This window comes from Rhinopithecus roxellana, chromosome 11 (assembly GCF_007565055.1).
Source record: "Rhinopithecus roxellana isolate Shanxi Qingling chromosome 11, ASM756505v1, whole genome shotgun sequence".
Lineage (NCBI taxonomy): Eukaryota > Metazoa > Chordata > Mammalia > Primates > Cercopithecidae > Rhinopithecus > Rhinopithecus roxellana.
The window spans coordinates 47245062-47272948 of NC_044559.1; the positions used below are offsets into that span (position 1 = coordinate 47245062).

The following is a 27887-nucleotide window of genomic DNA, read 5'->3' on the forward strand; positions in this document are numbered from 1 at the left end:
CCAAAGTGCTGGATTACAGGCATGAGCCACTGCACCCAGCCGGCACACACATCATTTGCTAAGCCAGGGTTTGACAAGCTGTAACTGATGACCCCAATCCAGCCCTCCATCTGTAGTGTGTGTGTGTGTGTGTGTGTGTGTGTGTGTGTGTGTGTGTGCGCGCGCGCGCGCACCCCACTAGCTAAGAATAGTTTTTATGTTTTTAAAGGATTGAAAAAAGGCAAGAATAATATTTCATAACCGATGAAAATTATATGAAATTTAAATTTTACTGTCTATAAATAAAGTTTTATTGGCACATAGTCATACCCATTGCCTTTTTTATTGTCAGTGGCTGCTATTGCGCTATTGTAATAGCAGAGTCTGTTAGTAGATGCAGAAGAAACCGTATGGTCTGCAAGGCCTGACTTCTTTACTATCTGGTCATTTACAGAAAAAGGGTACTGATCCCTCGACTAGACTGTCTAGAATGGAAAGTGCACTGTTAAGAATGGTTGCGTCTTAGTCACAGACTGTGATCAATAATCAATAATCAGTCACTCTGATGTAACCTGAGAACATACTATATAGAAAGCGTGCTGTGGAGGATACCGTGTGCTTCCCCTTGTGCTCGCCCCAGTCTGTTGCACAAGTTCTGGATGACTGATCAATGCTTGATCAATGCGAGCTCCCTTCTCCTTGGCGGGAAGAATGGGAAGCCGGCCCTCCCGTGCGGTGCATTTGGCATCTGAGCTGGTGTTCAGTGCTTCCCTCTCTGCTGGGTGAGGACCTTGCGGGTGAGGACTTCAACATAAAAATGAGGGGTGAGGGGCAAACACCAGACCAGGGTCACAGGAGACGTTGTCTTCCCCATGACCGCTCTGCCCAGTGAGTTCACTGATTTGCCTAAGGGTGGTGCTGGTGTGTGTCTTGCACCGTGCCTCCCTCCAGCCTCTCAGAGATGTCCCCTCTGATGGGGACGTCTCTCCCGTGGATATTTCTGGTGGCTGAACAAAGTGCTTGTGGTTCCTTCCAGCCAATTGTGCTGAAGCAAAGGCGGGCCACTTAAATTGCAGTTTCTCTGATGTATCTTCTAAAAGCTAAACATCATTATCCACAAAGGGTACTTTTGTGTAACACCAGGCACTTGAATAGATCTGTGGGGTCTTCCTCTGGGGGTGATGAGTCTGGGTTTCACCGTCCCCCTTCTCCAGACCACGTGGCCACTGATCCGTGAGGTGCACAGAAGGATGGGCAGTCACGGGCAGATTCTTTGAGTTCTGCCACCTACGAGCTGGGTAACCTGGGCAAGTGGCGAACGTCATTGATTCTTCATTGCCACCAGCAAATTGGGGAGAGTCATTGAGAGGGCATTTGTGAGCTCCTGGCCCAGCAGGTAGCAGGTTAGAGCTGCTTGATCAATGGGAGCTCCCTTCTCCTTCATGGGAAGAACAGGAAGCCTGCTCCTCCCCTGCGGTGCATTTGGCATCCAAGCTGGTGTTCAGCACTTCCCTCGCTCCTGTGTGGTGCCAAAGCCTCCTGTGGAATAAGGCCCTGCGCTGCTTCATCCTCCTGGGAGAGCGGGCAGTGGAGCAGGACCCTGCATGCCGAGCTGGCTCTTGGTTCTTGAGGAGTGGGAGCGGTGGCTCTCCCAGCTTAGCTGTGAGTGGTCCCGGAATGAAGGAACAGCAGGAAAACAAAGATAATCTCAAGGCCATGGAGAGGAAGTGTGAGGTAGATGCTGGCACAGGAGCCCATGGTTGGGAAGAATCTGCTTCTGATGCCTTCCACCCTGGCCCTCAAGTGTCAAACAGCAAGAGATGGGCTGAGCAAAAATCACCCATCTCAAATTCAGTTGACAATACAGCATCAGCCATGCCTCCTGGGAAACAGGAAGTGGCCTTAACCATCATCTGCCTGTCATCTCAGGCTTGCCATTAATCAGGCATTCATTAAAGAATTCTGTCAATAATAGAAATCAGAAATGCCTGGAAAGTAGATTTCTTGCAGGGCAGATGGAGAAAACAGCCTCTAGGTCTCTAAACCCCTTTGGCTTCCACTGGGGTTTCTGGGCGGGACTGGGGACCCATGTGCATGTTATCTCAGGGCAGCTTTCTTTCTCAACCCATTTTGCAGATGTGGCAGCTGAAGTCTCATGCAGCTCCCAGTTATGCCTCTCTTGGGGGAGAGCCCCACCACTGGGAGCTGAGCAAAGGCAATATTTCAGTTATTTTTTTCAAAGATACTGTGAGTTGGTCATCACTAGACATAGGTGTAAGTTAACTGTTATCTCACCACTTCGCTACCAGGTTATAATCAAAGAAAGTCTTATATCAAAGTCAGCCACACACACAGACATTTATGAAAAACACTTTTGCGCAATCAGTGCATACAGTCTGTTCTTAGGCTTCATAAAACCCCTTTCCCTGTCATTTGAGGTGCTCCGCCTGAGCCTCAGTAAATGATTCATTAGAAACAAACCAAAAGTATTCTGGAGGCAAGATTCAATTTGCACTGATAGTCATCTTAGTGAACCAGCATCCTCCAGACCCACAGCTTCTTGCCACTAGAACATAGGGTCCAGTGTTGGGCACTGTCCTTCAACACTGGGCTTCTTACACACACACATCCAATCCACGCACAGCCCGGGAGAGTCCCTGAAACATTTTAGCTCATCCACATACCTTGCATGGTGTGGAATTCAACAAGGAGAACCCATTTCTCTAAATCATTACACTCATTAAGAAAACACAAAGCTCACAACAGAAAATGATTTCCAACTATTATCGCTCTGCGATTTCTGCTTTTGATCAAGATAAGGATAGCCGAAGCACCCACCCAGGTCACTCTCGTGGAATGCGGTTTTCGAATTAAAGACTGGCAACCAACTGATGGCTTGTAGCGCATCCTTTAAGCTGGCACTCACTGTTTGAGTACTTGAGAGTAATTTGCAGACTTCCTAAGTCTTTCATTTTGCTAACTGCGTGTCAGGAGCTGTTCTGGGCACTCTATACAATGTGAGCTTATTTGATGGTTACCACCTAGGAGGCTGGTGTGCTCTTGACACCCATTTCCCAGATGCAGAATCTGAGGAAATCTGCTCAATGTTTACACAACCAACTGGTCAGTGGTACAGCCTGGATTTCATCTCTGGGTGTTTATTCCTGGAGTCCCTGCTCTAACCACCATGTTAACCTGCTTCTCAACACCAACCAAAGCTTGAATCCAGCCTTCCAAATCTCAAGCCTGGGCTTTTGTTAAGGAGGACGCTCAGGGTTTCTTGGTAGTCAAACTCCTGTATGTCCAGGAAAGAATAAAGACCAGATGGTCTTGATATGAAAAGGTAGCAGACTTTAACTACAAAATGGGAAAGGAGTAATTTGTTTACAAGGACAAAGTGGTGGAAACCGTTCTTAGGCTTACGGTAGGTGATTATATCTTATCTCTTTGAATATATAGTCAAAGCTATATATTCAAGATACTGTGGGCTCCCTACCACACCACCACAAAAAAGTGAATTTTGCAATAAAGCAAGTCACACAGATTTTTTGGTTTCCCAATGCATATATATAAGTTATGTTTACACTATAATGTATTTTCTTAAGTGTGAAAAGTATGTCTTAAAAACACAATGTATATACCTTAATAGAAATACTTTCTTGCTAAAAAATGCTAACAATTATCTGAGGCTTCACCAAGTCTTCATCCTTCTGCTGATAGAGAGTCTTGCGCCAATGTTGATGGCTGCGGACTGATCAGGATGGTGGTTGCTGAGGGCTGAAGTGGCTGTGACAATTTCTTAAAATAAGGCAGCAGTGAAATTTGCACATCGTTTGATGCTTCCTTGCACACGAGATTTCTCTGCAGCCTGTGATGCAGTTTGATAGCATTTTGCACACACTAAAACTTCTTTTCACATTGGAGTCAATCCTCTCAAACTCTGCCAACTGCTTTGGCAAGTAACTTTATGTAATATTCTAAATCCTTTGTTGTCATTTCAACAATGTTATCAGAATCTTCACCAGGAGTAGATTCATCTCAAGAAACTACTTTCTTTGCTCACAAGCATGAGCAGGAACTCCTTATCCATTCAAGGTGTATCATGAGATTGCAGCAATTCAGTCACATCTTCACAGTCCACTTCTAATTCTAGTTCTCTGCTATTTCCACTACATCTGAATTTACTTCTTCCTCTGAAGTCTTGAACCTGTCAAAGTCATCCATGAAGATTAGAATCAACTTATTCCAAACTCCAGTTAATGTTGATATTTTGACCTCCTCCCGTGAATCATGACTATTCTTAATGGCTTTTAGAATGCTGAATTTTTTCCAGAAAGTTTTCAATTTACTTTGCTCAGATCCATTAGAGGAATCACTCTTTCTGGCAGCTATAGCCTTATGATAAGACTTGAATGTCAAAATGGCTTCGTGATTCATGGACTGCGGAATGGATGTTGTGTTAGCAGACATGAAAACAACGTTCACCTCCTGGTTCACCTCCATCAGAGCTCTTGGGTGACCAGGTGCATTGTCAGTGAGCAGTAATATTTTTGAAAGGCATCTTGTTTCTGAGTATCAGGTCTTAACAGTGGGCTTAAAACATTCAGTAAACCATGCTCCAAACAGATGTGCTGTCATCCAGACTCTATTCTTGCATTTATAGAGCACATGCAGAGTAGATTTAGCATAATTCTTAAGGGCGCTTGGACGTTCAGAATAACCAACAAGCATTGGCTTCTACTTAAAGTCACCAGCTGCCTTAGCCCCCGGCTACAGAGTCAGCCTGTCCTTTGAAGTTTTGAAGCCAAGAATTGACTTCTCCTTCCTAAACATGAAAGTCCTAGATTACATCTTCCAATATAAGGTGGTTGCATTTACACTGAAAATCTGCTTTTTAGTGCAGCCACCCTCATCAGTGGTCTATTCTAGGTCTTCTGGAGAACTTGCTGCAGCTTCTCCATCAGCACTTGCTGTTCACCTTGCACTTTTATGTTATGGAGATGGCTTCTTTCCTTAAGAATCAACCTCTGATAGCTTCAAACTTTTCTCCTGCAGCTTCCTCACCTCTCTCAGCCTTCATAGAATTGAAGAGAGTTTAGGGCCTTGCTCTCAGTTAGGCTTTGGCTTGAGGGAATGTTGTGGCTGGTTGGATCTTCTATTCACACCACTGAAACTTTCTCCATAAAAAAGTTTCACCGCTAAAACTTTGCCCACTGCAAGCTGAGAAGATCCTTCGGAGACCTCTTTTGAAACACGTAGCAAAGAAGATGACAGAAGCTGCCATCTTTTGTATCTTTACCATACTTTCAACAGTAAGCCTGTTTCATTTTCTTATTTGTGTGTTTACTGGAGTAGCACTTTTAATTTCCTTCAAGAACTTTTCCTTTGCATTCACGGCTTGGCCAACTGGCACAGAGAGGCCTGGCGTTCGGCCTGTCTCCACTTCCTACACACCTTCCTCACTCAGCTTTGTCATTTCCAGCTTTGGTTTCAGGTAAGAGTGTGTGGCTCTTCCTTTCACTGAACACCCAGTGGCCATTATAGGATTATTAGTTGACCCAATTTCAGGATCATTATGTCTCAGGAATAGGGAGGCCTGAGGAGAGGGAGAGAGACAGGGAAAAAGGCAGTTGGTGAAGCAGTCAGAACACACACAACATTTATCCATTAAGCTCTCTGTTGTAGATGGATGCAGTTCCTGACACCCCAAAACAGTTACAAGAGTGACACCAGGCCAGATGTGGTGGCTCACGCCTGTCCTCCCAACACTTTGGGAGGCCGAGAAGGGTGTGTCACCTGAGCCTAGGAGTTTGAGACCAGCCTGAGCAACATGGTGAAATCTCGTCTCTACTAAAAATACAAAAATTAGCCAGGTGTGATGATGCACACCTGTAATCCCAGCTACTGGGGAGGCTGAGGCAGGAGACCCTCTTGAACCTGGGAGGCAGAGGTTGTAGTGAGCCAAGATCGCTCCATTGCACTCCAGCCTGGGTGACAAGAGTGAAACTCTGTCTGAAAAAAAAAGTGACATCAAAGATCCTTAATCATAGATCACTATAACAAATACGATAATAAGGAAAAGAGTTAGAAATATTACATGGACAGTGGCAGTTGAGAAAAGTCCGACGTGCTCAATAATTGAATGATAATAATTCTGAGCCACTATAAAATCAAGGAGCTGAAAGCTCTCAGCTACAAGACTTTCTCTTTCCCTAAGAGCTTTGACAGCAGCCAGGCTATCATGGACATTAATCTCCTCAATTCTCCTTTGCCCACTGCAAGCTGAGAAGATCCTTCGGAGACCTCGTTCGAAACACACAGCAAAGAGGATGACAGAAGCCGCCATCTTCTGTATCTTTACCATGCTCTCAACGGTAGCTACCAATTATTGAACAGCTGGTAGGACCCAGGCTCTCTATAGACGCTGAGGCTTCTAATCTCCTTCTTCTCAAGACCTCCATAAGGAAAAAGAGTTCAGAGCTGTTATTAACTTGAGGAAGGTTGCACAGCCTCTAAGTGACAGGACATGAATCAACATGACCTGTCACTTATAGATCACTTATGAACTTGAGGCTCCTGCTCTTTCTAGTTATTATTTGACCCAATTTCAGGATTGGGTAGCGGGGCTTGAACAACAGAAACTTCTTTTCACACAGTTGTGGAGGCTGACGTCCAAGATCAAGTGTGAGATGTGCTGGTTTCATTCTGAGGCTGCTCTCCTTGGCTGCTAGAGGGTTGTCCTCCCCCCGTGTCCTCAGATGGCCTCTCCTCTGTGTGTCTGCGTCCTAATCTCTTCTTGCTATAAAGACACCAGTCAGATCGGATAGGCCCTATCTCAATGATCTTGTTTAACCTTAATTACCTTTTTTTTTTTTTTTTTTTTGAGACGGAGTCTCGCTCTGTCGCCCAGGCTGGAGTGCAGTGGCGTGATCTCCCTGCTTCCTCTGCCCATCCATGGCTGTCCTTCACTCATCCAATTAGTGATCACAGGACAACAGGAGGAGCCTGGGAGAGGAGGGAGGAGGCCTGAGGGATGGACACTGGGGTGCCGAGGCAGAGGTCTCTGGGGTGAGCAGACACTGTGGTGCTAGGGCATGGTCTCTGGGGTGCTGGAACAGGGTCTCTGGGGTGAGCAGACACTGGGGTGCTGGGGCAGAGGTCTCTGGGGTGAGCAGACACTGTGGTGCTGGGGCAGAGGTCTCTGGGGTGAGCAGACACTGTGGTGCTAGGGCACAGTCTCTGGGGTGCTGGAACAGGGTCTCTGGGGTGAGCAGACACTGGGGTGCTGGGGCAGAGGTCTCAGGGGTGAGCAGACACTGTGGTGCTAGGGCACAGTCTCTGGGGTGCTGGGGCAGGGTCTCTGGGGTGAGTGGACACTGGGGTGCTGGGATGAGGATTCTGGAGTCAGCAGACATGGGGTGCTGGGGTGGGGACTCTGGGGCAACCCAGGACCCTTCTTCATTTGCCAGGACGGAGTCTTACAGTCAGGCTTTGCCCTCTCTCGCGGCCTCCCCCAGCCGTAGAGACGTCTCACTTCCTGATGTTCGCTGATGGGCATTTCTGATGTGTTTGTCTTGGAGGTGTTTTTTTCATTACCCAAGCTGCTGCTAAATCCGTCAACACTTATTTTGTGAAGTTGAAACAGGTGGACCAGGCAGGATTGGGAGGAGGTAGAGGCGAATAAGAAGGACCAAGTAGGGGAGAGTGGAGGGAGAGTGGGTGACCTATGAGATTTAAAACATAATCCTGAAATTCGACTGTTAGTGAGGATGGGTTTGATGCTCTGGAGGTGCAAGTTGAGGGAACCTGCCTACCTTGATTTCCAAACTGGTTCCTCCCAACATTTGCTCACTCCACGTTAGGGCTCATAGTGGCTCATTGTCTCTAAGCTTTGGAGAGAGCATTTTAAGGTCTTTTTGATCAACGAGTTTTATTTTTTGATGACCTAGAAACAGATGTGAACTCTCCGACTCCCCACCAAAAGAAAGTAGGTGGAGAACTCTTCAAAATTTGTAGAGCGGATGTATCAGAACTAAATCACAACTCTTCAGACCTTGGCAAAATTTTCTATAAAGGACCAACACAGGCACCTACTCAGCACTGCTGGTGGACTGGGGACATGGCTGGGTCATCCCTAGTAAAAGAGTCTTGCTGTGTTCTAATAAAACTTTTTTTAAACCACCTCCCGCCCATTAGGATGGCTACGTCAGAAAAAAAAGAGGGAAATAACAAGTGTGGATGAGGGTGTGGAGAAATTGGAACTCTTGTGTACTGTTGCTGGGAATGCAAAACAGCACACCCACTATGGAAACTAGTAGGATGGTTCCTCTCAAACTTTAAAATAGAATTACCAGATGATCTGGCAGTTCCACTTCTGGGTATCGTCACCTGAAGAATCATGAGGTTCATAAATTGGGAACACAGAGCTTTATTTCTCATAAAGGGTTGCAGCCTGCAGGCCAGCCATTCCGCAGACTAGGAAGCGTGGCCTCCAGCTTCTGCCAAGAGCAAGCGCTTCCAGGGAGGAGGAATGAGACAGGAATTTATGCTGAGTGGGTTGGCTAAGTATACATGCTCAATAAGCTGTAGAAGAAGTCATGAATATTAATGAAGGAGAAATACACACATGTGCGATTGAGCCATGCCTCTTTGTCTTTGTGGGTCCCATGGTCAAAAAACTACCAGCATTAGGATGACCTGAGGGTGGAGGTTTTGGCCCTCTGATGTCAAAAGGCCAAACAGAGGCCACGAAAACCCTCACTGCACATCCTCCTTAGACGGGCCAGAGCCACCCTGCAGTTGGTGGCCTCTCAGCAGGAGGGCATGCAGTGTGAAACTGGCAAGCTGTCACATGGAAACTGCAAAGAGGGAGGGGGAGTCCAGTTGTGGCTCAGACAGGTGGCTAAAGGTGATATAGGAATGAGTTGTCTGCTTCTTGTTTTCTAGAGCCAGTTTCTGCTTCCTCCTTAGGAGAGAATTCATCCCATCATGGTCATGGCCTGACTCAGTTTTTGTTGTTGTTGTTTCTGTTTTTGTTGTTGTTGTTGTTTTTAGATGGAGTCTCGCCCTTGTTGCCAGGCTGGAGTGCAATGGCACCATCTGGCTCACTGCAACCTCCGCCTCCCAGGTTCAAGCGATTCTCCTACCTCAGCCTCCCGAGTAGTTGGGATTACAGACGCCTGCCACAACACCCAGCTACTTTTTGTATTTTTAGTAGAGATGGCCAGTCTAGTTTGAACTCCTGACCTCTGGTGATCCACCCACCTTGGCCTCCTAAAGTGCTGGGATTACAGGCACGAGCCACGGCGCCCAGCCTGGATTCAGTTTTTAAGGCTTCTCTGGGGTCCCTTTGGCCAAGAAGGGGTCTGTTCAGTCCTTTGGGAAACTTAGGATTTTATTTTTATTTCTCAGTCTATATCCAAAGTAATTGAACGTAAGGACTTGAAGAGATATTTGTACACCAATGTTCATAGCAACATTATTCATAGTTGCCAGAAGCTAGGAGTACTCAAGTGTCCATCAACAGATAAATGGGTGGTATACACGATGTGGCATGTGCATCCAAAAGTCTCCTTTTCCTCATATGTAAAATATTGGGTGATTCATACCCCGGAAGACTTGTGAGCATTAAATCGCATGATCTATGTGAAAGCAATGACAGTGTCTGGAACTTAGTGGGTGCTCACCACATGCTTAGCAGCAAAGCAGCAGAAACTAGAGGTGGTCGTTTGGGAGAGGATGGAGGACCCGGTGGCTGGGAACTGACTACTTTCAGGATTTCTTACCTTTGGCCCATGACAATTCCTTGGCCAGGAATACTGTTTTGGTGGAAACTGGGATGGTATGCATACAGCATGTCACTCTGTTTTAGACAAAGGCCCGGTAATCTCGGCTCATGGAGACCCAAGTGGGGATGACACGGCCTAAGGCTAGAGCAGACGCGCCCTGGGAATCCTCTGTGTTCTTGTCGGCATCATAGCCCACGCCTGTGCCTAGCAGGGCTGACCAGCAGAAAGGTCTGGGGCAATTTAGGTTTCAGTGAAGAGTTTGATGGATGTTTAAGCTTTTATCGATATGAAAAAGAAAAGAAAGGAAATCTTGGAAAAAAGAAACTCACTGTAGTGCAGACAGGAAGTAATAGCAATGAAATCTTTTGGCTTTCCTGCTCCTGACCCCAGAGGTCCCTTCCTCGCTTTAAAATCCTCAGCCTCCCGCCCTCTCCACCCCTGTTGCCCACAAGCAAATAAATATGCAGACTCCGGAGCCCCACATCCCTGTCTCTCACAGTCTGGCCCAGTGGATCCCTCTCACCTCATTCCCAAAACTTTCTAGTGACATTGGTCTTCCCACCGTTTCCCAAATCCCAAAGACACGAGGCAGGTCCCACCCAGGCCCCCAGCTTTGCATTACTTTGCTCTTGTGATACTGGGGGTCTTTCCTGGAAGTCACTTCTTTCCATACCTGTGGTTTTCATTTCCCCATCAAGGTCCCCAGGTAGGAAGTCACTGGCCATGTGAGTCACCACCGGGATGAAGGAGCCACCCTGCCACGTGCGGGGAGGTGCCAGGAGACAGACCGGCTGAGATGAAGCATTCATTCTCTCTCCTTCCCATGGAACTGAAGTGACATTCTCTGCATCTCTGTCACCACTTCACCTTAACTTGCCTCTTCCCAGCATCCCTGAATTATGCAGAAATCATTTGAAGGCAAATTCCCAGCTACTATTGCTAGACTCATTTTTCTGCAGGGATGGAGGAATGTGTCGCTTTTCATTTGTTTCCTTTTTTTCCCACCCATTTTGGGTAAAACATTGTGTTAAAAGACACATCGTCTCCACCCCCAAAGCAGCCTGTTTTCATGCCGGAGGTATTTAAATGCCCTCTTATTGAAGTGTACAAGCTAATTATGTAACGTAAAGTAAGTTTAGGGAAGGAATTTTAAAACCCCCACAGCTTCACACTGTGATGAAATGGGGCTGTGTAACCACTGGAAGTTCCATGCCTTTCTCCACATTCTCCCTCTGTAGTAATGAGGCTCCTCATCTTCCTGTTTTATTGGCAGCAAACACTGGGTAACAGGGGTGCTAGAAGGGCCTGAAGCTCTGTCATAATCAAGGGCCTATAATTGTGCCAGGAGCCTGGAATAGTTAAATTGGTTCCTGATTACTTTGCACTTGCTAAGTTCCCCTCTACTCAGTTAACACATAATTATTTAGGACTGTGCTACTTTTATTACTGGCGCATGGCTTTCCAAATAGGCAGCTTTGGGGGATGGTCTCCTGCGGGAGTCCACGCACTGCGTCCACCCGCCCTTTTTGTCCAAGAACAAAAGCAAGGCTGGCGGGGCCTCCTCTAGAACCTTTGTGCTTCCGAGAGGCTCGGACCTCGGCAGGTGCCTCTTGCAGGCAGAGCCTCGCCAGCCACACCAGCCTGTCTCCCAAAGACGCACAGAACTGCAGAATTCACAGGGCTTGTCTTTCTCTTTTACTAAATGCGACTTAACATTCTGTAAGGTGTCAAGGGAGAATCATATCAGTGTTCAAATAACTTTGTATCATGTGGTGATGCCTCTTCCTTACCCTTAATCGAAAAAGTCAAAAAACAAAACCTGTAGGTTCAAAGTTCCACGGAGCTTAGAGGCACTGTGGTTGAGCGCTTTCATTTGTTGGTGGAGAATATGAGGATCTCGAAAACTTCAGCAACCTTTTTTGTTTTGACATTTTTTAATCCTATTTTCAATTGACAGATAATAATTGTGTATGTGTATGGTATGCAGTGGATGTTATGATACATGCATTCATTGTGGAATGATTAAACTGAACGAATTAACATGTCTGTTCCCTCACATACTTCTCGTTTCTTGATGGTGTTGAACAACTTTCTGAAGGTCAGGTAGCTCCATGTTTAAATGGACATGAAGACATCGATAGATAGATATGCTTGAATTAAGACTTTAATTTTACAAATGTGTGTATGTGTAGGCTGCAATTAAACTCATGTTTGACACTGTCAAGAATTAGTAGTTTTTGTTTCTAATGGAGTTAAACGTCCAGGATAGCAGAGAAAGAAGTCAGGAAAGCTTCCTGGTTTGTTGTTGTTTTAATTGCATTGGCTTGGGAGTGAACCCATCTCCCTTTCCTAGTGGCCTCACATTTTTTTAAGTGGATAATGTTATGACAAGTTTGATAAGATGATGCCTCTGGCTTCCTGGAGACAGGAATCAATTACCAAGAAGAGATAACATTTCTCTCCATTGAGCCATTAAAAAGAAAATTCACAGGCTTCTAGACCTTATAGCTTTTTGAACCTTTTTAGGTTGACATAATTTCCCTGTGATTCTTTCGGGATTATTTATTTGTATGTTTGGTTTTATCTCCTGAATTTTAGATTACAAATAATCCTTCCATAGATTTTGACCATTTTTAGGACAGCATTCCTGAAAGCATTTAATTATCACAGCATTTGTTATTTTTTTTTTTTTTTAGAAATTACGTAATTCTCCTGGCTCAGAATAAGACATAACTTGTGTGGTTCACAAGGTATTTGATCCCTTCCCCCTGAGTTTCTGGCATTTCTGGTAGAATCCCTAATGAGAAGTTTGCATAAGAAGAACCTGAAGAGAGCTGAATCCCACCACAGAAAACCTACCTGGTTTTCTGCAAGGACTCAAGGAGAGCCAGAGGCAACCAAATACTCTAGCCTCCCAAATACTGAGGCTCCCATTTGGGCCAGACCCTGACCTTCTGAGTCAGCTCCTTCATCCATTCATTCATTCACTTATTCTTCCATCCACTTATTCATTCTTTTCTGTGTCAGTTACCTAGTGAGCATATACTGTGCACCAAATGCTGACTCAGCACTGAGGACACTTGGGTGAACAAGCAGATGTGGCCACTGCCTTCGAAATACCTATGCTTTACTCACAATCTGGAGGGCTTCTCTTACCTAAACCCAACTCCAGCAGTGTCCAGCACAGGTAGAGTCGTCAGGATGCAGAGTCAGGCACAGTCATACCCCGCACGCCCTAGGATTGCCTGCTGGACAAAGGGCTATGATCCTGCACTGTGTAGAGCCCTTCATTTAGTTTGGCAAGGCATCCTCCCATCCAAACACTTGGCTTAGCCTGCGATCCTTCTCATATTCCTCTGTAACAGAAAGCGGATTTGTATGCAAAAGCTTCTCATTTGATTTTCTTATTTATTTTCCCTACTTTCACATTTATTAGAGATAACTTATGAATTACAGTAACTAATAGTTTTTTGTTTGTTTGTTTGTTTTTTGAGATGGAATCTTGCTCTGTCACCCAGGCTGGAGTGCAGTGGCACAGTCTCAGCTCACTGCAGCCTCTGCCTCCTGGGTTCCAGTGATTCTCCTGCCTCAGCCTCCTGAGTAGCTGGGATTACAGGTGCACACCACCACGCCCAGCTAGTTTTTGTATTTCTTTTTTTTTTTTTTAGACGGAGTCTCACTGTGTCGCCCAGGCTGGAGTGCAGTGGCACAGTTTCAGCTCACTGCAAGCTCTGCCTCCCAGGTTCATGCCATTCTCCTGCTGCAGCCTCCCAAGTAGCTGGGACTACAGGTGCCCACCACAATGCTGGCAAATTTTTTTGTATTTTTTAGTAGAAACGGGGTTTCACTATGTTAGCCAGGATGGTCTCGATCTCCTGACCTCATGATCTGCCTGCCTTGGCCTCCCAAAGTGCTGGGATTACAGGCATGAGCCACCACACCCAGCCTGTAATTTTTTTTTTTTTTTTTTTTTTTTTTTAGGTAGAGACAGAGTTTCACCATGTTGGCCAGGCTGGTCTTGAACTCCTGACCTCAGATGATCTGCCCACCTTGGCCTCCCACACCACACGCAGCTAATAGATTTTCTTACCAAAAAGTTAGTCTCTGGTTATGTTTCTCCTTGCCTCGTTAGGTGACTGGCCTGAGGCGTAGCTGTGTTTCCGTCCCATCACGTGTGGGCTGTAGCATATCATTTATGCGTGTCCTGGAAGTTTCTGTGCAAGTGACACAGCCCTTGACGCGTTGAGCCCAAGCACCATCTGATCTTTGTTTACTGCACTGATTATGGTTTTATTTGATCTTTCTTTCAATTTTCCTCATGCTACTTGAATTTCCACGTTGTTTTTGTTCCGGCATTTTAAAAAATTTATAGGGAATCTGAATTACAGAATCTGCCTCTCAGCCCTGCACTTTCTCAGTTGTCTGTTTCTTAAAAAGGTTTTGTTCAGCCTTCACATTACTTTAGCATGATGTGTGTGTGTGTGTGTGTGTGTGTATACATATATATATATATATATTTTTTTTTTTTTTTTTTTTTCTTTTGAGACGGAGTCTCGCTCTGTCGCCCAGGCTGGAGTGCAGTGGCGCCATCTCGGCTCACTGCAAGCTCCACCTCCCAGGTTCATGCCATTCTCCTGCCTCAGCCTCCCGAGTAGCTGGGACTACAGGCGCCCGCCACCACACCCGGCTACTTTTTTGTATTTTTAGTAGAGACAGGGTTTCACTGTGTTGGTCAGGATGGTCTCGATCTCCTGACCTCGTGATCTGCCTGCCTTGGCCTCCCAAAGTGCTGGGATTACAGGCATAAGCTACCGTGTCCAGCCGACGCATTTTTTTTAAAAGTCATTTTGAGAACTGTCTTTATTTAACTAGCTGCAATTGTCCCAGAGCTTAATTAGAAGCAGCATATTGCAACTGTTTGGGTGCTATCTTGAGGCAAAATAATTACCCTATAATAATAATGTGTGTTTTAGTAAACTTGTCATTATTGTCATAGAGGGCTGGAAAGAGTGTCTTCTTAAAGCCCGTGAGGACCCTGGGGTACTCTGCGAATAGCAGCGTTCTAAAGCTGAAGGAAAAAATTAAGTGAAAAAAGTCTGTGTGAGTGGTCAGAAGCCCCATGTCCTTATGCATCATGGCACAGCCCACCCTGTAATGACAAGAAGGTGTTGTATTCCACTGACACTTGGGGGCTCTTCCGTGATCCCTGGGGTTGCTGCGTGTACATCCCCAGAGGCTCTCTCAACACAGTTACCAAGGTCAGGTGGGTTACTTAGACCATCTCTCTAGCTCATACCCTGTACTTCCAGAGGCTGAAGGTGACAGGACAGACCCCAGCCCAAGACTGGTGGCTGATTGGAGTTGCCAGACATCTACTATAGACAAAGCATGTCCTGAATTTTGCAACTTTTGTCCTGGATCCTTTATTAATTTGTCAGGATGCCCTAAATGTTCTGTATTCAGCTTTTCTTTTTTCCAGTCAATTACAGAATTCAGCAATAAGAGCTATTTTTCAAATTTAACCGGGCATACCCTGCAGCTGAGGAATGCTGCTGCCCAAGCCGTGCTCTTGGTTAATGGAGAAGGCAACAATGCCTGCATCCCTCCATTAATAGTCACTTAAAAACACTCATTCCTCCTTTCTGGTTATATTTTAATGTCCCCAGGGAAGAAGTCAAATAACTCCGCCTGCAGTTTCTTTAGTGACCAAAAGAGCAAACTCCATGACGGGCCCTTTATCATAGCTGTTTTGGTCCCAGATCCAGCTGATAGGTTTCTTGATGAAATAACGTCTGCGAATCCCTTTCTCAGAGCGGCAGGTGGTGTGAGTGTGAGAGAATCTGCAGTGACCGCGGGTGATAGGCGGGAGGTGGTGGTGGAAGGTGGTGATGGAGACCTCCTTAAAACCCCAGGTGGTGAATTTCTTCTTCCCTCCTCCCTGACTCACTGCCTTTTAGCAGCTGTGGCATGGCCAGGGCATGGGGAGCTTCTCCAGGAGCACTTAGCTGAAGAGATAACGCTGTCAGAGGACAGCAGTTACTAGTAAGTAACCTGCATTTCCCTTCTACTCTGGCTGTTCCCTGCTTCTAAATAGAGAAAGTGGAATTAAGTTTATTATCTGTGACCTAATGCTAATTCCTCTTACATCCTGCCTTTGTGCAAAGGGATAAGGGCCATTTAAAAAGTAGTGGACGAAGCTTTAGTATTGTCAACACTTTCAAGGTTTATAAAACAAATCTATTGAATGAACAAGAATGTGAGAGACAATATTCTAGAGTCATGTGTGATCGTCCAAATTGTATATTTTATTATAAAAAGTATGTAAAGTCATGGTATTATAGTGTTAAAATTATACATTATCAATGAATCAAGAAATTAAAATTCCTGATGAAATTCTTGTCAAATCACTTTCATGTCTATTAAAGCTTTTAACTTTTTCTGTAGTAAAATAGTGGTCAAAATTAGCATGTGGAAAGTAGGCCAGTGATACTGAAGTCGTAAGCGATGCTTCCAAGCCTAGAGATATTGCAGCAACCTCTTCCAAGCCTGATAGTCCCTTGCGAAGAGTGCTTTCAAATGGGTAACTTGAAAAAGCCAGCTAAGCAAAGATCAATGGAATCATAGAACATTAAGACATGGCAACTTGAGAAAAAGATTTAATTTGCACCTTTTTTTTTCTTTTTTTAAATTAGATTTTTTTTAAGTGATACTTTTCAAATGTTACTTTCAGAAGCTGTTATTTTGGTCTATTTCTTTCATCCTGCATGTGCTAATTTCCTTGATTAATTTGGAGAACATCTGCATATAATTCTGTGGTCTTTTCATTGGCAAAACCTCACAGCTTTGTGCAAGACTTGGAGAGTTCACATTCCAGACAGTCTGGGATTGTATCTAATTGAAATGCCAAACCTACCGAAGTGCCAGAGCATAAGTGTATAATTATGTAATTTTCTCTTGATCTTTCAGAGTCTTCCTGCGAGCAATTAATCAGTATGCAGATATGCTGAACAAAAAATTTCTGGATCAAGCCAACTTTGAGCTACAGGTAAGAGAAGAGGTAGACACGAGCTTTGTGGAGAAATCATGTTGGAACAAATTGCTGGTCTGAGCCAATATCCTACAGTATTTCTAATCCTTGAACTTAATTGGTCTCCCATCCAAGATGCGGAAATGGAATTTATAGTATGTACTGTTGGAACCTGAGGAGTGAAAATTATGCCTTTGGAGTATTTGCTTAATTTAGCAAGGAAGGAGATAGAGTTGTTTCAGAGAGAAGCTATTGAATCAGAGTGACAAGGAGGAACTCTCCAAGCAGGGAGGCCACCGAGTCCCAGTGTGTGTAGCTGCCAAAATTGTCTCAGCTCATCTTACTGTGGAGGGAGGATCAGCAGAGGAGGAGACGTGGGTCTGCACCTCGAGCTCAGCTTGCTTTTATAACTCTGTGTTCCCCCCATATCCTCTCTTGGCCTTGTGCTACTAGCAGTGGTTTTTACCAGGCCAGAGACCCTGCCCCCGAGACCCCATGGTCCATCGGAAATGCTCCTTTGGCGCATGCAGTGTGAGAGAGGGACTGTGTGTGTTTGTGTGTGTGTGTGCGTGCATGCTGTGGGGATTGATTTTTGCCTGGCCTGATTTCTTACTGTGCATCCAAAATGTGTGGCTCTCACTTCCATTGTACTCTTGATGTGTTTCTGCTCATAATGATTTTATCAGCCATTATTATTACTTAGTTGTTATTTTAGTATAGTTTACAAATTTTTGAAAGGCATGCAGATACAAATGGCATGTTTATTTCCTGGGCAACATGGTTCACTCTCTCAAAAGGAACCCGAAGAATTTTTGTTTACCCATTCGGTGATCCAACCCCAAAATAAGTTACCCAGTAGCAAAAATTATATAGCCACCTGCTTTTCCATTTGCATTGCCCTTATTTTTAAATTTTTTAATTTTAAATTTTTATTGTATTGGCATTATAGGACATAATTAGATAATAATATATCGGGTGCCATATATCTAAACATGTTACTTGTTTGTAATTTTTTTTTAACATTTTCTCTGCCGAATGCTTGTTTTCATATGTCATAATAACATACTTTCTCCTGACACAATGTATATGTGCTGAATATCAGTTTAGCAGGTAAAATAGGTAACATTCCTTCCTACCCCTTTGCTGCCTCTCACTGCTCCTCTGCAGGAGTAACTTTTAACTCATTGTTCTGAATTCTTTGTCACGCTTTCAGCATTTATATGGGCCTGTGTGTGTTCTCTTTTGGCCTTTAACATGAACTGGATCATACGCTGTGTTTTTCAGCTCTGTCATATTCCACGATGTGAATGTACCAACATTTATTCACAATGTGAATGTACCAACATTTAGTCACGATGTGAATGTACCAACATTTATTCAGCCATTTCTGCACTGATAACCTAGAGGCCGTTTCCAGCTCTTTACAATCACAAGCTGTGCTACCGTGAAGGCCGCGATACATGTGCCTCTTAGTGCACGCATTGCTGTGGAATAGATTGATCTCTAGGCCAAATGATACAACATTTTAAGTTTGATGGAAAATGAGCAGTTTCCTTCCTGACATGATTTTAGCAATTTGCCATCCCACCAACCTTGTTTGAGAGCAGCCACTTTCTATCTAGAATCTTCTTCAACAATGATTTCTTTAAAATGATTGATTTATGTTTTTATTGGCATTTTTCTGATGATTATTTAGGCTAAGAATACTTAGCAGCCATGTGGGTTTCTGCTGTGAACTCTCTGATCATTTCTTCTGCTCATGTTTGTATTTGACTATCTTCCTTTTTTATAAGTTGGAATTCTTGATATAGGCCAGGCATGGTTTTAGGCTTATTGTATAGAAATATTTCATTTTTCTACAGTGAAATCTGTAGAAAATCCATATTTCTTTTACAGCTGTCTGGTTTTATGTTTTACTTGGCAAATCTCTCCTTGCCTTAATATTATATACTTCTAAATGTTACTATTTTGTATTAGTTAGAACCTGCTAATACCTTGGTGATTCTGTGGTTTTGTGTTTGTTTTACCTTTCAGGTTTTAATCCATTTGGGATTTCTGTAGTTAGTATAGGGGTAAGGATGTAACTTACTACATCATGTCATGAATAGATGACCCTTTCTCCAATGATTTGAAATTATAATATAATTATAAATGTGTGTGTGTATAAATTCCATTTTTTGTATTAATATCATAGAGGCTTAATCCTTTTACCTTTGTGCCCAGCTAGCAGAGTCACTACTTTTCCACTCGTTTTTTTGTTTGTTTGTTTGTTTTTTTGAGACGAAGTCTTGCTCTGTCTCCTAGGCTGGAGTGCAGTGGTGCGATCTCGGTTCACTGCAAGCTCTGCCTCCCGGGTTCACGCCATTCTCCTGCCTCAGCCTCCTGAGTAGCTGGGACTACAGGCGCCCCCCACCACGCCTGGCTAATTTTTTGTATTTTTTAGTAGAGACAGGGTTTCACCATGCTAGCCAGGATGGTCTCGATCTCCTGACCTCGTGATCCGCCCGCCAAAGTGCTGGGACTACAGGCGTGAGCCACCGCGACCCATCTTCCACTTGTTTTCTACTGCAGAATTATCTTGGCTGTTTTTGTGCATGTCCTGTTCCATTCAGAGTTTAAAATCAGATGGCTGAGTTTCTCTTTTAAAAACATACCACTTGGATTTTAGCTGGAATCCCATTGAATTGATAAATACATTTGGGGGAAGTTTATAGTATTTGAGGGAATACTTTGCAGTATTTTTTTCCCCTATTTAGGTATTTGTCGTGCCATTTTTCTAGTTTTTTCTAGGTCAGGTCTCACGCGTGGCTTGCTGGGTAGATTCCTGTGTGTTGTGGTTGTGGCTGCTCTGGTGGGGGAGCCTGTTTCTCGGCATGCTGGTTCTCCCTGGCTTTCTTCCTGTTTCATGAGGATGGCCCCTTGGACTCTCACTGTGAGCCCAAACACCTTGCAAGCCATGTGCTTCAGGGCCCACATCGAGTTTTGCCCCTTGGCAGGTGTGACACACGTATTTATTGTTTGAGGAGGGTTTAGCAGGAATTGCTGCCTGCTGTCAGCTGCATTCTGACAGTCACAGTCAGAGGCCCATCTAGAACAGGACCCGTGTCTGCACGTACCCAGAACAGATCTTAATTTAAACACCACCACCACTGCCATGAGTGCTCTGCCTCAAAGGCAGTCCTGGTCCTATATAGGAAAAGAACGAATTAGGAGTTGGTGAAGCTGTCATGTAAAAAGAAGCATTCGTGTTTTGTTGTTGTTGTTGTTGTTGTTGTTGTTACTGTTGCTGTTGTTGTTGTTAAAGGGAACAGGTAGGAATTAAGATCTGTTCTGTGTCCTTGCAGGCATGGGTCCTATTCTGGCTGAGCCCCTGACCATGATTCTCAGAATACTGGTGGCTGCAGCCAGTGATTCCTGCCGGTGCTGTGGCAAGGCTGAAATCGGTGGGAGTCCCAAAAACAAAAGGAATTACTTGCATTTTATTGACTGGTGCTCCCCTTTCTTTATAAAGGGGGCTAAAAAAAGAGAGCCCCATTGTGGGCTCTGAGATTGGGGGTCCCGGGCTCAGATCCCCATTCTGCTTCATGTGTTTCCTGTAGCTTTGGGCTGGTCTCTAAATCTCAGCTCTGCAATGGAGATGACCGCACCTACTTGGTTATTCTGTGGTAATCAAATGAGCTGGTGTATGACTATAGAAAGTGTGCCATTCGCGGGAAGTGTTGGATAAATGCAAACCCAACAGACTTTTCTCAAATCCTACAAATGCTCTTAAATTTCCACTTACTTCTCAGGTCAATAAAAATAGGGTCAATATAATGTTCACACTTTATTTTTATAGAACTCTTTGCAGCTATCTCCTTTGATATAATAAATATTATCCCTGGTTTGTAAATGAGAAAACTGAGACCCACAACTTTCTTCTAAAGGCCATTGTCTTTTAAACCACACATATGTAGTCCCTAAACTCTTGAAATATGGGTTTATTGAAACACGAAATGTTTGATCTTTTTACATTTGTTTTCCTTGTCTAGTGTATGTGTGATTTGGGGGTTTAGTAGAGTCCTAAGTTTTGGAAATCTGTACTATTCTTAACTGAAGAGCTTCATAATTACATTAATCAAAGCTAACATTGGCCCGGCCTGGTGGCTAACACTTGTAATCCCAGCACTTTGAGAGGCTGAGGGAGGTGGATCACTTGAGGTCAGGAGTTCGAGACCAGCCTGGCCAACGTGGTGAAACCCCATCTCTACTAAAAATACAAAAATTATCCAGGCATGGTGGTGCACACCTGTAATCCCAGCTACTCAGGAGGCTGAGGCAGGAGAATTGCTTGAACCCAGGAGACAGAGGTTGCAGTGAGCCGAGATCATGCCACTGCATTTCAGCCTGGGCAACAGAGGGAGACTCCATCTCAAAATAAATAAATAAATAAATAAATAAATAAATAAACGAACAAACGAACACTGATGAAGTGCTTACACATGCTTTGTACCATACCGCCTTAAATTCTGTGCATATATTTACTTCTTTGATCTTCTGAGCACTCCTATAAGATAGATACTCTTGAAATTCCCATTTCATCCATGAGGAAACTGAGGCAGAAAGAGGTTAGAGTAGTTGTCCGAGTAAATGGCAGAGCCAGGATTTGAATATGTGCACTGTGGCCTCCGAGCCCACACACTCAGGCCTGAACCACACCGTGGGGGGCTGGTTAGCAACATGTCTAGAGTGAGTGTGGGTTTTTTTTTAACTTTTCAGAAGTGTGTGCTGAGGAAATGATAAATGTCTGAGAGCATTGTGAGATCCTGTGTCAAGCTGTTCAACAACTTAGCATCTCCTCCTTTTTGGTTTTCAGCTGTGGAACAACTACTTTCACCTGGCTGTTGCTTTCCTTACTCAAGAGTCCCTGCAACTGGAGAATTTTTCAAGTGCCAAAAGAGCCAAAATCCTTAACAAGTAAGTTCTCGTCCGGCTCTGAAACTGCAGGCAGGAGCCTCCAGCTCTAATAGCATAATTTTCATGTCGTTTCTAAGCCAACTTGGTACAAATTGAGATGTAATCACGGTGTAATGAAAGGGTGGTTTTAAATCATGAATCAGGTTTTGCCTTTTCTAACCCATGAATTAAGATCTAAAATTGCAGGACTCATCTTGGAAGGTTCCAAGTCAGTGTAATTCAAGACTATTAGAGTAATGCAGAATTTCAGTTTCCGGAGATAATTCCTTTTGCTGTGCACTATTCTGATGTCATTTCACATATGGTTCACTTTAGTGCTTAATTCTTCAATTCAAAAGGAGCTTCTGATGAAAGCTCTTGGCTCTGTTGGGATTGTTGAACAACTCATTGGGAGTTATTGGTGGTTCCTTCTTGGCAGCAGAAAACCCCTGTCCTCTTCTGGGCAGGAGCTTTCAATGGACTCAAGTGGCACCTTGTATCATTGTAAATGGACATCTCCGAAGCTCCATGATGGCTGAGATCCTTGCCGGCTCCTTCCGCTCTGTAACCCCAGTTTGCATCATGCACTGCTCATGGTTCAGTCTCAAGAAACACAACTGTTGCATGGGTTTCCTTCCCATGTTTGGGCACCCGGAGGGTCTTGCTCCTCTCTTTCTGCCTTAGTTTCACTAATTTCTCACTGCTGTCGGTGTTCCTTTCATAAGTCCTTTTGCGAAGAGTTCTGAAATTGCTTTGGTGTTGCCGAGTCATCAGTCACTGTTTGTCATTTTATAAATACCTCTGCGATATCTCGACCGTTCTAAGGCTTGGCCAACTCCATGCTGCTCACTGAGGTTAGAGATTCCAGAAAGACTGTCAGAAGGCGGCAGCTGCTGTTTCTCATATCCTGTGAGTCTGTATCTCACTTTCAGGGCAAATCCAAAGCACATTATCTCTGGAGAGTAAGAATTATAGTCATGAGCTGGGCTCTGGTGCTCAGCCAGTAATGATAATACCAGCTACTTGGGAGGCTGAGGCAGGAAGATCACTTGAGCCCAGGAGGTCAAGGCTGCAGTGCACCATCGTCATACCTGTGAATTGCTATGCACTCCAGTCTGGGCAACACGGCAAGACCCCCTTTCAAAAAAAAAGAAAAGAAAGAATTATAGTCACGCACTACATAACCACAGACTACATGCTGTGTTTTTACTGTAACTTTTCTTTGTTTAGATACACAAATACTCACCATTGTGTTACATTTGCCTGTGGTATTTATTATAGTCACATGGTACCTTACAAACATGTCGTACAGGTTTGTAGCCTAGTAACAGTAGGCTATACCATATGGCCGAGGTGTGTAGTAGGCTGTAGTTCGGTTTAAGTTCACTCTACAATGTTCACACAATGATAAAATCACCCAGCGACATGTTTCTCAGAACATATCCCTGTCATTAGCAAAGCATGAGTGTATTTCAGCAAATCATTTACTCAGCCTGCACTTTATGTCAGTGACTTTCTAAGCATTTCATGTGCATTTTTCATCTATAATCATTAAAAAGCAAAACTATTCCTTAGGCCCTCGTATCTGCCCTAGTTTCTAGATGAAGAAGGTCACACACAGTGACTGAGCCACTTGGCCAGTCCTACACCTAGAATGTGGCAAAGCCGCATTCTAATCTAGGCAGTTCAGGGCCCACGATTTTCACCTGGGCTGCTTTTAGAACCTTCGAGCTTTTGGTCTGCACCTATCTAACAAAAGATCACCTTTCACCTGGCCATCTTTCCTCCAGGCTTCCTCAGCTGGGTGATTCCTGTCTGACAGCCATCCATGCAAACAGTGATCATTGTTCAGAAACAAGAAATGCACTTGCAGAGCCAAGCACTGAGAATGGTGTAGGCAGAGTGGGTGCTCGCCTTTGACTACCAGAGCGGCACGCAGCAGCTGCAGCCCCCCACCTCGGGGCCTGCACAGGTGGCTGCCGCTCATCCTGGCTTCTAGCATCAAGAGACAGACTTCTCCAGGCTGCATCTTCTGGAGACTGGCTCAGCAGAGGCGCGGGCTCCTGCTTTGTGGAATGCACGCTCCCTCAGGGCCCAGGGGAAGGGAGGGATGGCGCTTTGTGGTTGTTGCTGTTGTTGTTGATTTGTCTTCGTGCTGGGAATTGTAGTGCAGAAGGTAATGACCAGTGCACACTAAGCAAATGAAGCACAATGCACTTCAATGCACTGTGAATCCACTAGGTGCAGACACACCTCCTTCAGCACACGCCCCTTGTTGTCCCATCCAGCGAAAGGACAGCTCGGCCACAGCAGGTGGAGCCGCCTGCCCACATGCCCAGGGCCCACTGTGGGGTGAAGCTGGGACCCCAAGCCCAGCCCCAGCTGTCTTCAGAGCCCACTCTTTGCCAAGCACGCTGCAGCTCCTAGCCTTGGAGATGCCTGCGGGAGAAGAGAGGTGAATTTAAACTGGAAATCTGCCTCAAAAGAACTGGCATCTTCTTAGTGGATTCTAGAATAAAACAATTTGGGGCTGAGCATCCCGCAAGCCCTAGCAGGGCAGCTCTGTGCTGGGCCCTTCCTCCTGTTGGTGTGAGTGTTAAGAGCCTAAGGCAACATCAAGACAAGCATTAACACCGGTGCAGTGGCTCATACCTGTAATCCCAGCACTTGGGAAGGCCAAGATGGGAGGATAGCTTGAGTCCAGGAGTTTGAGACCAGCCCGGACAACATGACAACACCCTTCTCCACAAAAAAATACAAAAATTCGCCAGGCGTGGTGGCACGCACATGTGGTGCCAGCTACTCCGGAGGCTGAAGTGGGAGGATCTCTTGAGCCCAGGGGGTCGGGGTTGCAATGAGCCATGATCACACCACTGCACTCCAGCCTGGCTGACAAAGTGAGACCCTCTGTCTCAGAAAAAAAAAAAAAAGAAGAGAAAAGAAAAAGAACATTAACCTCGAAATGCTTTGGTTGCTAGAGAAAACGTTTGCTTCCCACATAGTGGCGTGGATTCAGAAGCTTCAAACCCACAGAAAATTAAACACAGCCAGCTGGTATCGCCCCCTCAGGAGTCACCCAGGGTCTCTCCTCAGGGCTTTCGTATTCTCTTTGTCACAATGGTAGCAACAGGAGACTCTGGAGTTTCCCCAGGAAAAGTCCCCAGGCAGTTCAGAAGTTGTCTTTGCAAGACCCTGGCAGGATAGCCTCGGGGCTTTGTGCTGTCTGAGGGGCCTCTCCAGAACTCCCCTTGTGGAGGTGACAGGAGATCCAGGACAAAGCCCCGGAGCCTGAGATAAGGCTGCCTTGACCTTGAGGCCGCACGGCACACACGTGTGGAGGGCCAGCCTTATTTGTTGTAGTCTTCATGACACTTGATAAGCCTTCAGCCCTTCATAGTCCGTTTGCAAATTTTATTTCTAACTAGCAAAACCTGCGTAAGAAATATGTGAAGATGTCCCACCCCAGTGCTTAAATTTTCTCGGGCACATACAGTGCCTAGAAATGTGATTTAAAATTGTCTGGTTAAAAGGGATTCAGTGCCCGCTCTGTGCTCAGTCGGGCCATGGTCCTGGTGCTGGGGACAAAGACACAGACCTCATAACGAAGAAGGTCATGGTCTAGTGGGGTAAATGGAGAAGCAAAAATAATGAATGGAGTGGGGCACACATGGAGTGGCGACAGAGGGCCTTGGCAGCCCGGAGATGGCCTGTGGGAATCAGCCGTGGGAGACATAGGCCTCCTGGCAGCTTGAGCTTCCCGGCTGGGTGGTGAAGGCAGCTGAGAGGTTTGCCAGGGAACATCGAATGCCAAAGGGCATGGCACCATCTACATATAAGCAGAGACATGATCTGGGTTGGCGAAGGGTAAGGGAGCAGCAGGACCGGGGCGGCTTGGAGCTTGGGGCAGGGCGTGGGGGCTCGTGGTCTGGGAGTCAACCTCATGCTCTGAGCAAATAGTGAGCGCTGACTTGGAGCCCCATGGAGCAAGATGCATGCAGCTGTCTGTTTCTAGGGGGAAAGCCGTGTGGTCTAAAGGTGGAGCCATGACACACCCACTTAGTAGGCTCAGCACTGCCTCCATCTGGGGCCTGTCTCTCACTCTAGGGCTTGTGAGTCCAACCTAAGGCATCCGAGGGAGCATCCCCAACCCCTCAGCCTACCCTTCCCTTCCCCCTTGCCAAGCCCTGCAGCTCCTCACCTCTGTTTGGTCCACAGCTTTGTGGCTCAAAACAATAGAAATTCCAGCATCAGGAGACCTGTCTGCTCCAGCCTCCTAATGAATGAGGTTGGGGAGATAATTAGAATTTTCATTCTAAAGACATTCCCCAACGTGCATGGGAGTAAATAAAAGAATGGGTCATACCACGCAGAGAACTGATTATGGCAGACCCAAATTGAGTGTGATATTCGCCAGTGTACCACAAAATAAATAACCCCTAGGAATCAAGTCCATAATATGAAATTTTAACTGGCTCGACCTTCAGACATCCTTGGTGCTAGTGACACCCAAGGAAGGACAGAGATGTTAACAGAATTCTAAACCTGACCAGCAGCTCTTCCTCCCAACCCAGCCCCCTAGACTTTTTTACCTTATTGGGGCTCAGGAAATATGACCAAAATGTAAAAGGGATGACTTTTGATTAGCAGCCGGCTTGACAATTTTGGTATGTAAGACACGTGCACCCTGGTGTGGGGCAGTATGTTGAAGGACTGCAAAGGAGCGTCTATGTTCAGGACCAGAAGAGGGAAAGGGTTCATGAATTGGGCCTCCTGCATATCTAAGCATAAAGTGCTCACTTAAAGTTTCAGCACAAGAGGTTAAAGTTTAATGGCAAAGTTCAGCTCAGTGCAGAGAGGCCATCCACAAAGACCTCCTCCCCACCTGGTCCCTAGGCTGCTTTCAGTTTTGGGGAGGTTTTGTTTTTGTTTTTGTTTTTTTGTAACTATACAAGTCTGCAGTGTTCTAAGAGGAGAGGTTTCACAATGGGACCAAAATATCCCCTTCTGACCAAACACTGGGCTCTGCACCTCCAGGAGATTAAGTCAAACTCTAGATACTACCTTTAAGGAAACTAACAGGAAATAAACATGCTATGCAAGCCCCATTTTGCAGTGTGACCTAATCAGAAGCTGCAACTGTATATTCCTGATTGTAACAGGAGATATGATTAATTTAATTTGTGTCTGTGCTAATTTTTTTCAAGAGACTGAAATTATTCAAAATTAAATTCACTTATTAGAAGGAGACTCAGGGAGTTAGACTTAATAAGTGCTGACCTGTGCCAACTTCAAGTCAGAAAAGCTCACTGTGTCCCGCATGCACCTGTGGTGGTGTGTCCTGCCTCAGGCAGGTAGGCATTGTCACATCAGACCTGTGTCTGGCAAAGTTTACTCCCATTCATTGATTCCCGTTTGAGGTCCCACCCCCTCTCACCTCTAAGAACCCACCAGTCTTTCCCATGAAGTTAAAAATGCCTCACCCCAGCCATCAGCTCCCTCCAGCTTCCTTTAGGTCCGTCTCAGCCCTCTCCTTGTCTCCTTTCCCCACCTCCCAGCCACTCTGATGCTGGCTCTGGGCACTGCATTCCCCTAGAACCTCAGCCAGGTCCTGGCTGCCCCCAAGCAGGTGGAAGGGTGTTCAGCCTCCTAGATAATTCTCCTCCATCTTCAACAGGTTTCTTCTTTCCCTCCATCTCAGAACACGCTTTTCTTCGCTCTCAGAACTCTCCTGAGTTTTTCACCAAGCTTTTTGGTGTCTGCTCTCTCTTGTCAGATTCCTACCCCTGAACCCCAGCATCGAGTGGCAGGGGGCTCCTCACACCTTGGTCTTAGGCCTTCACATTCTGTGCTCTTTCCTTAGGAAAGCATTTTTCAAGCTGCAGGTCTCAACCTTTGATTGGGTCAGAATATTCACTTAAAGGGCCATCACATCTGTTTCCTAGGCTGATCTGCCGTAACAGTGAACACAAACCGGGTGACTTGAATTTATTGTCTCACAGTTACGGAGGCCAGAAGTCCAAAATCAAGGTGTGGGCAGGACTGGTTCCTTCTGGAAGTTCCCTGCCTCCCTCCTGGCTTCCAGTGGCTGCCCCAGTCTTCGGCGTTCTTTGGCTTGTGGCTGTGTCACTCCAATCCCTGCCCCATCTTCCTGTGGCCTC

At 45.4% G+C, this 27887-nt stretch overlaps 1 protein-coding gene across 3 annotated transcripts in view; it reads left to right on the top strand.

Annotated features, from left to right (window-relative positions):
* The window catches only part of DOCK1 (dedicator of cytokinesis 1), a 548347-nt gene that overhangs the window by 416880 nt on the left and 103580 nt on the right, over positions 1 to 27887 (top strand). For all 3 annotated transcript variants that reach the window (XM_030941069.1, XM_030941070.1, XM_030941071.1), the window contains exons 30-31: positions 16734 to 16812; positions 21650 to 21750. In XM_030941069.1, the coding sequence (XP_030796929.1) occupies positions 16734 to 16812; positions 21650 to 21750 (180 nt within the window). The remainder of the gene's footprint in view (positions 1 to 16733; positions 16813 to 21649; positions 21751 to 27887) is intronic.